The following is an 8,095-nucleotide window of genomic DNA, read 5'->3' as shown; positions in this document are numbered from 1 at the left end:
AGTAACAAAGTGAGAATATCCACGTAATGTTTTTCTATGTATTTCTATTTATTTACACTACACATGCACGCATAATAAAGACGTTGTTGTGATGTTCGAAGTGTCCCTGAATGTATCTCATGGCCGTCCAGAGACAATGCGGAAGTGACTGTCACGCTGCTTGAGTAAGTGTTTTATTTACGTTTTACATGGCTAATTTACTCATATTTTGTCTCCTATCTTAGGAAATACGAGAGTAAAGCCGTTTACAGCACGCTGGAAGTACAACGTACACAAAAAGCTGCTATTGTGTGAGTCTATGTTATCTTATTTATGTCTAACATGTCAATATGAGGTGTTATTTCATGTCAACAAACAGTAGACAGGAACAAACCGCTACATAGGTCTACACTGCAATGTTGTATCTGATAGCTGGAGCAAAAACAAATGTGCAAAAGTGCTCCTGCTTCCTGAAGGCAGTTATTTTAAAGGGAAAAAAAAACGATGTGAGTAGTCTTAAAAAAAAAAAAAAAAAAAAAAAAGTCTGTCAAATGTCAAGCGGTTATCAAAGTGCAGACATGTTGTCTTTTCTAGCAGCAAAGGACTAACCTTTCAGTCACACGGTAGAAGTCATCCTTTCATCAGTGCAGCACTTCTTCCTACCTCTCCCAGCCATGGAAGCACCTCTTAAAACAAAGCCAATCCGACAGTGACCTCCGCCAAGGCTAAATTGGATCAGCGTGGTCTTAGAAACTCACCTCCTGCTGTGTGGATTGGATTTTGTCCGTTCTGAGAGTTCAGAATTCAGTAAAAAATATAGATAGTATACTTTGAAACTTAAATGGCAATACAAGGGAAATTGGTTTGCGGTAGAAAATACTCAAATGGCATTTCATACACACACAAGCCCATGGCTAGCTAGCTAGCAGTCTAAATAAAGACGTTGTTGTGAATTTCGAGATGTCCCTGAATGTATCTCACAGCCGTCTAGAGACAATGAGGAAGTGACTGTCACTGTCTAGCTAGCTAGCTAGCTAGAATTTGTTACTGGGTTTTCTCCTACGGCACTGGTCCGTTTTTGCTAAAGATGTCGGATAATTATCGCGACCGATAATTATAAACATAAAAATTTGACATAGGTCGACTTTGTTGTGCTTTTCACAGGCTCTTGTATCCCGAGCCGCTTTGACTGGACTGAAGTCGGCTAGCTTCTCATGCTAGCTAACATGGGATGCTAGCATTTAGCCATTCGATCAAGCACAAATTTGAAGGTCTTGCTCATATATCTTGCTCGATATTGAATTCACGTTTCCTATGATAATAGTTTGTTTTTCTGATATTACAATTACAACTTTTATTTCATATTTTGATGTTGAAAACAGCGCAAGTGATGAAAATGAAATATGAAAATTCAAAGGCGAGAAGTGCACTTAACTTATTGCTACAAATGTTATGTACCTTTTTAAAACTGTAAAGTAAGTGGTTTTACAATATTTGTCTTGAAAATATATTTTTAAAATATTTAATAATAATAAAAAATTACACAAATATTTAATAGAATTTTTTAATTTAATTATTTATATTATATGTATTGAATTAATTACATTATATTTATAATAGGGACATATAATACAATACAATCCACTTTTATTGTTATGTACCTTTTTAAAACTGTAAAGTAAGTGGTTTTACAATATTTTTCTTTAAAATATATTTTTAAAATATTTTATAATAATAAAATATTACAAAAATATTTAATAGAAATTTTTAATTTAATTATTTATATTATATGTATTGAATTAATTACATTATATTTATAATAGGAACATATAATACAATACAATCCACTTTTATTGTTATTCATACAATTAATTTAAAGACTGTATATTATTACCAGTGTGACGACAGCAAACCTCACCTTTAAAAAATGAATGCTACGTCATTTTTGTGGGGGGGTTTAACTGATAAGGACGTCCAGCAGCTGTCTTGCCGTGCTGCCTTTGGTGTCCCGTTGAGGTTCTAAACATGACGACCTTAACATGAATCTCATTTATGTAGAAAAGGCGATAAAACGACAGTTTAGTTTGACTTATTTATGTGTGTTTTCTCTTCTCCGGCTTCTTCCCACAGCCTTTGTTGCATCTCTTCTCCAACAAAAAGACAGCCTGCCTGCAGAGCCCAGGCGTTGCTCTGGGACGGACCTGTCAATCACGTCTGACAACATGTACGTTAAAATTTCAAAGCGGCCTCAAAGGCGGAGCGTGACAGGCGAGCTTTTGAAAGTGGCTGTAGCGCTCGGCGGCGACAGCCAGAGGAGGCTGCGAAAAACAAACTACAAAACACAAAACAGCGTCGCGGGCAGGGAGGAGGAATCCAAGAAGTTTAAAAGCTTTAAAAAAAAAAAAAAAACGAGCCAAAGAATGTGGGTCTTGATGATGGGAATTAGATTTCTCCCTTTGGTGTGTCATGGTTTTTTAATTTTGCTCCCACGAGTGGAGACGCTACTGCGGCTGCCGGTCTTCCAGAGGGGGAAGAAGTGGAGCTAATCCTCGGAGGCCTCGCTCACATCATCACCAGTGCACCTTGAAGACGTAAAACAGGGATGTTAATTACATGCTTGATTCCATCGAGCATTACCTTTTGCAATCATTCCCAATAGGAATGTGTCAATGCTTTTTGCCACTTTTAGAGCAATGCATTAAATGGGAGATGTTTGCCGTCAAATCCCAATAATTGACAAGTCATTCTTGCTATAGAAGACCAAGGCTATGTTGATACAACAGTGGAGGGGGAAAAAAATGTGTGACTTTTTCGTGGAACCGCATGAAATTCGATGTTTTCCCGAATTGGTTCAACACGTTGTGGGAAAATCCGGTTTTCCGGTTAGAATTCATTACAGATTTGATTTGACTGGTTGAATTCTTGGCCGAATTGTTTTGGATCGAATCTTTTTTTAATGAACAAATATCGTCCTCAAATTATATTGGCATCATACGAATCAAATCAATATTAAAATCGTTTAAAGGCTAGTTATTCTTGCTCGAGGCTATGTTGTTGCTACAGTAAAAAATCGTCAACTTTTTTCGCAAAACCGTATGAAATCCTATATTTTCCAAAATTCTTTCAAAATGTGGTTGAAGCCAAATATTTTGCATATTTAAGCATCCAATAGACGACAATTTATGGAAGTTGTACTTACACAAAATGTAGGCTAGCATCATAAATCCGACCTAAGTCAAAAAGTGAAGCTAGCTATTCTTGCTATAGAAGACCAAGGCTATGTTGATACAACAGTGGAGGGAAAAAAAAAAACGTGTGACTTTTTCGTGAAACCGCATGAAATCCGATCTTTTCCCGAATTGGTTCAACACGTGGTTGGGAAAAAACGGTTTTGCAGTCTATCAAATCAGATAGAATTCATCACAGATTTGATTTGACTGGTTGAATTTTTGACCGAATCGTTTTAGATCGAATCTTTTTTTAATGAACAAATATCTTCCTCAAATTATATTGGCATCATACAAATCAAATCAATATTAAAATCGTTACAACTAGCTATTCTTGCTGTAGAAGTTCGAGGCTACGTTGTTGCTACAGTAAAAAATCGTCAACTTTTTTCGCAAAACCGCATGAAATCCTATATTTTCCAAAATTCTTTAAAAATGCGATTGAAGCCAAATATTTTGCATATTTAAGCATCCAATAGACGACAATTTATGGAAGTTGTGCTTACACAAAATGTAGGCTAGCATCATAAATCCCACCTAAGTCAAAAAGTGAAGCTAGCTATTCTTGCTATAAAAAAGCGAGGCTATGTTGATTTCGATTTTTTTTTTTTTTTTTTTTTGAAAATTGCGGACTTTTTCGTAAATTTCCCAATCCGATTTCTCGTAGAAACAAACATGTGCAAAAAGTGAGGCTAGTTATTTTTGCTATGAACGTTAACCACAGTTTATGTGATGGACAGTTGGGGGAAGTGGTTGGTCATGTGACTGACGATTTTTCCTATTGAAGACACCAAAAATATCTACCTATTCGGAATTATGATAATGTATCACTAAATTCGGAAGATGGAGACCAATTGCAGTCAATTGCCCAGAGGCGACCTGTCATGATTGATGGATTGATCTATGGACCAAAATGGAGTAGCCGAGTCTATTAGAACATGACTACTCGGCATTGAACCCCACCAAGTTCACTGCCAGAACATCTCCTCCAGAAGATTGCTACACTGCAGTGCTTGGGACCCCCTCCCCCCCACTTCTTCTTTCACAGACCTGTTGATTGTTGACTCTGTCTGGATTTGTTCAGTCGTCACAGTCGTCACCATAGCGGTTTCTGTGTTGTCGCAGTGACTCCAGTGGACCGAGGCAGCAGGAAACGGTCGTCTCCATGGCAGCTGCTCTTGTATCGAGATGCCGTCCTGCAAACTGAAGCACTGGGATCAACTTCCTCAGGTATACACACACATACATCCAAGGACACTCATGGTGGGAGTCCATGGACCGGTGCCAGTTTGCGGCAAAGATTATGTGATTGGCGCGTAGTGGCTCGCTGTGGCGCCGAATTAATGTTCGCTCGGCATGTTGCCATGTTGTCGGTATTCGGCACCACAGCGCCAATCACATAATCTTTGGCCAAACTGGCACCAGCCCAATGGACTCCTAGCATCATTGGCGCAACTTGGCTCGCGCCATTACATTCCAGTAGATTCCAATAGGCGGATTGTTTGTGACACTTAGTTCCACTTGCATCAAGCAATTACCGCGACGAAGGTTTTAAACATTTTGAAATTTTCTTGCCGACATTACGGGCCACCCCGAGACAGTTGGGAGGCAGTTGGAGCCACTGCACGCCACTAGGCACCTTATTGGTGACACTATGCGACACAGCATATTGCATTGCCGCCAACTGGCGCCGGCCCAGTGGACTCTCAGCATCACACATACACATATGGAACATCCCCCCCTCGTCTTCACTGCTGTAGCCCCCCCACACAGTGCTGACAGGAAGGGGCCACGTGCCTAAATATGGCTGCCACGAATGGTGCTGGCGGCCAGCGCTGGAAAACCTCCACCCCCTTTTCAGCCTCCTGTAGATAAGTTTCTAATTCCTAGGTTGTAAAGTGTGCTTATGCCCCATTGGAGCAGAATTTTGGACCTGCTATTTTATTCTCTCGTTCTCCCTTTTCTTCTTCCCTTTTTATCCCCCAGTCATCCTGTCCTGTTTCATATACAGTGGTATGAAAACATTTGGGCACCCCTGGTAATTTTCAAGATTTTCCTTGATAAATCAGCAGTTGTTGGGATCAGACATTTCAGTTAAATATATCATATAGCAAAATGAAGTTTATAGAATTTACAGAAAGTGTGCAATAATTATTATATATCAATATTTAGTAGATTTGCAGAAATAAACGTTTCCTATGAGGCTTCCTATGAAATTCTGGTTGATGGTATTTCTGACCATTCTTCTTCTTTGGGAAACATCTCCAGTTGATATTCATAGTTTAAAAATCATAACAATCAGAAAGGAACAATAGAAACATGACAAATATAATGTTTACAGATTCAAAGTGGAGTTCAAATGCAAGCCACGGAACACCTCCATTTACCGTCGTCTCTATGGCCCTGTCCAAAAAAAAAAACACACACAGCGGCTTTAAAACACTCCAAAAGCCACAATTTGTGCACTTTATGTTTTGGTTTGAAAGTAGCAGCGTGTCGAGGGACTCGGGTCACATCAGGAGTGTTTTTTTTTTTTTTTTTTTGGTTTGTTTGTTTGCGTTTTAAGCACTTCCTGGCTAAAACGATAGCACGCATACACATAGCTCTTACGTGTTACAAATGTTTAGATGCAAGCAAACAATGCACATCCAAAGCTGGCTGTTGTATAAAGCAATAAAGAAAAAAATATGTGGAAATCTCTGGAAGCCATTTTTTTGGCTTATAGTGCCCTCTAGTGGATGGTATGATTTGATAGGAATAGGGTAGAAGAAATAAAGACATATAATTTATGATTTTTTAGCTTGGAATTAACTATTTCAAAACAAGGACAACTAAAAAAAAGCAAAGTATAAAATAATGAACCTACAGATTCAATGGTTTAGCTGGTGTTTATGTTATTATTATTATTATTATACATTATTAATTGTGTTTTTTTCTTTTTCACCTTTTACTACTTTTTTTATAAAATTGTTTAAAAACTATTTAAATGTTTCTGAGTCTTTTGAAAGGTGCTTATAAATTCAATTTAATATGTTCTAATAATAATAATAATAATTTTTATGAATAAATATCAGTTTATTGCTACATTAAATAAATATATTTCATTGTGGTTATTTTCTTTTTCACCTTCTACTACTTTTTTTTATAAAATTGTTTAAAAACTAATGTTTCTGAGTCTTTTGAAAGGTGCTTATAAATTCAATTTAATATGTTCTAATAATAATAATAATAATATTTTTTATGAATAAATATCTGTTTATTGCTACATTAAATAAATATATTTCATTGCTATGATAATACATGAGTCTATAATATTCTTTAAATAATTTATATAAATATAACATTTAAATATATTATTTAATTTAAATAATAATAATTAAGAATAAATAAATAATTAATAATAATTAAAATAATTAATAATAATTTCATTTAAAAATCTAGCAAATAATACAAATTTCCTTGCAACATATTTTTCATGTTTGTACAACTAAAAAAAAATAAAAGGCCAAAATCAAGAAAAGTCAATTCTTCTGGTCCAGGGCTAAAAAGTTGAACTCCATTTTTTTTCTTCCATTTATATGACCCTTAATGAATTCACTTGTTCAGTTTTTTTTCTTCTTTCTTCTCCTCCTTTGAGCGAGCGAACAGCTGCCTCCACAGTCAGAGAAGCTCTTGGTTTCAAACGGGCCATCTCGGCTTGCCGCACACTCCCGTTAGAACGCCTCCTAATGTGATCACTTGAACTAACTTAATGCACCGCTTTTATTTTATACGCAGCCTCTCAATGGCGCCTGCTGTGCCGCAACGGAGTGCACAATTCACACTTTGACTTTATTCTTGAAAGAACGCTGCAAGGAGGGGCGGAATAAATACAAACTGTAATATTTACTATGTGTTGTGTATATATACATATATAGTTATATATACAGGGATTTATTTTGGTTGTAGTTTTCATTATTGTAGGGGCAGCTGCCAATAATGAATTATAATTGAAAATTTAGTCCAGTTTATGTTTGTCAGGAGTGGCTTGATTTTTGATTGAGTTTTTGTATTGAATTTTGAATTTTTTTCAATGACATTTTTGCAGCTACTGCATCTTCTAAGCGTTAGAATATGGATGCATCTTCTTGACTGAGGTTTTGTACTGCCATTGTTTAATAATCTCGTCAGATTGTGCAAGAACTCATCATGTTATGTGACGATCATATATTATTAACTATATTTAGTTACAGTACTTTATGAAGAATTGCTCAATTTTGTCTTCCCAATCAATTTTCCCAAAATCAATGGTTTTATTGCCATTGTCAAGAACTGGTACTTGGTTGTTTTGCGTTGGATCCGATTCGATTCTTCAAGCGTTCCTCGTGTTATGGCGAAAGATTGTATATCTATTTACTTATTTATCTCTGTGAAGAATTGCTCAATTTTTGATTGAGGTTTTGTATTGGATTGTTCAAATGTTTTAAGAGATTCTATTTTCAGATGCAAAAGGTCCAAAAGGCCTTGGACATGCTATTTTATTCTCTCGTTCTCCCTTTTCTTCTTCCCCTTTTATCCCCCAGTCATCCTGTCCTGTTTCATATGCAGTGGTATGAAAACATTTGGGCACCCCTGGTAATTTTTAAAAGATTTTTCTTTATAAATCAGCGGTTGTTGGGATCAGACATTTCAGTTAAATATATCATATAGCAAAATGAAGTTTATAGAATTTATAGAAAGTATGCAATAATAATTTCGACAAAAGTAGGCACCCCAACAAAAAAAAATGACATCAATATTTAGTAGATCCTCCTTTTGCAGAAATAAACGCTTCCTATGAGGGTCTAAATTCTGGTTGATGGTATTTCTGACCATTCTTCTTCTTTGGGAAACATCTCCAGTTGATATTC

General features: G+C 36.3%; 1 protein-coding gene across 3 annotated transcripts in view; it reads left to right on the top strand.

The window, feature by feature from the left end:
- Positions 1–8,095, top strand: part of crygmxl2 (crystallin, gamma MX, like 2) — a 64,526-nt gene that overhangs the window by 35,873 nt on the left and 20,558 nt on the right. The window contains exons 1-4 of one of the 3 annotated variants that reach the window (XM_058061125.1): positions 73–164; positions 225–290; positions 2,110–2,203; positions 4,332–4,436. In XM_058061125.1, the coding sequence (XP_057917108.1) occupies positions 4,395–4,436 (42 nt within the window). In that variant the 5' untranslated portion in view covers positions 73–164; positions 225–290; positions 2,110–2,203; positions 4,332–4,394. Of the gene's footprint in view, positions 1–72; positions 165–224; positions 291–2,109; positions 2,204–4,331; positions 4,437–8,095 lie in introns of those variants that run through there. The other 2 variants (XM_058061127.1, XM_058061124.1) reach the window with 2 other exon arrangements.

Source organism: Doryrhamphus excisus, chromosome 22 (genome assembly GCF_030265055.1).
Source record: "Doryrhamphus excisus isolate RoL2022-K1 chromosome 22, RoL_Dexc_1.0, whole genome shotgun sequence".
Taxonomy (NCBI): domain Eukaryota; kingdom Metazoa; phylum Chordata; class Actinopteri; order Syngnathiformes; family Syngnathidae; genus Doryrhamphus; species Doryrhamphus excisus.
This window is presented reverse-complemented; position numbering and strand designations above follow the sequence as displayed.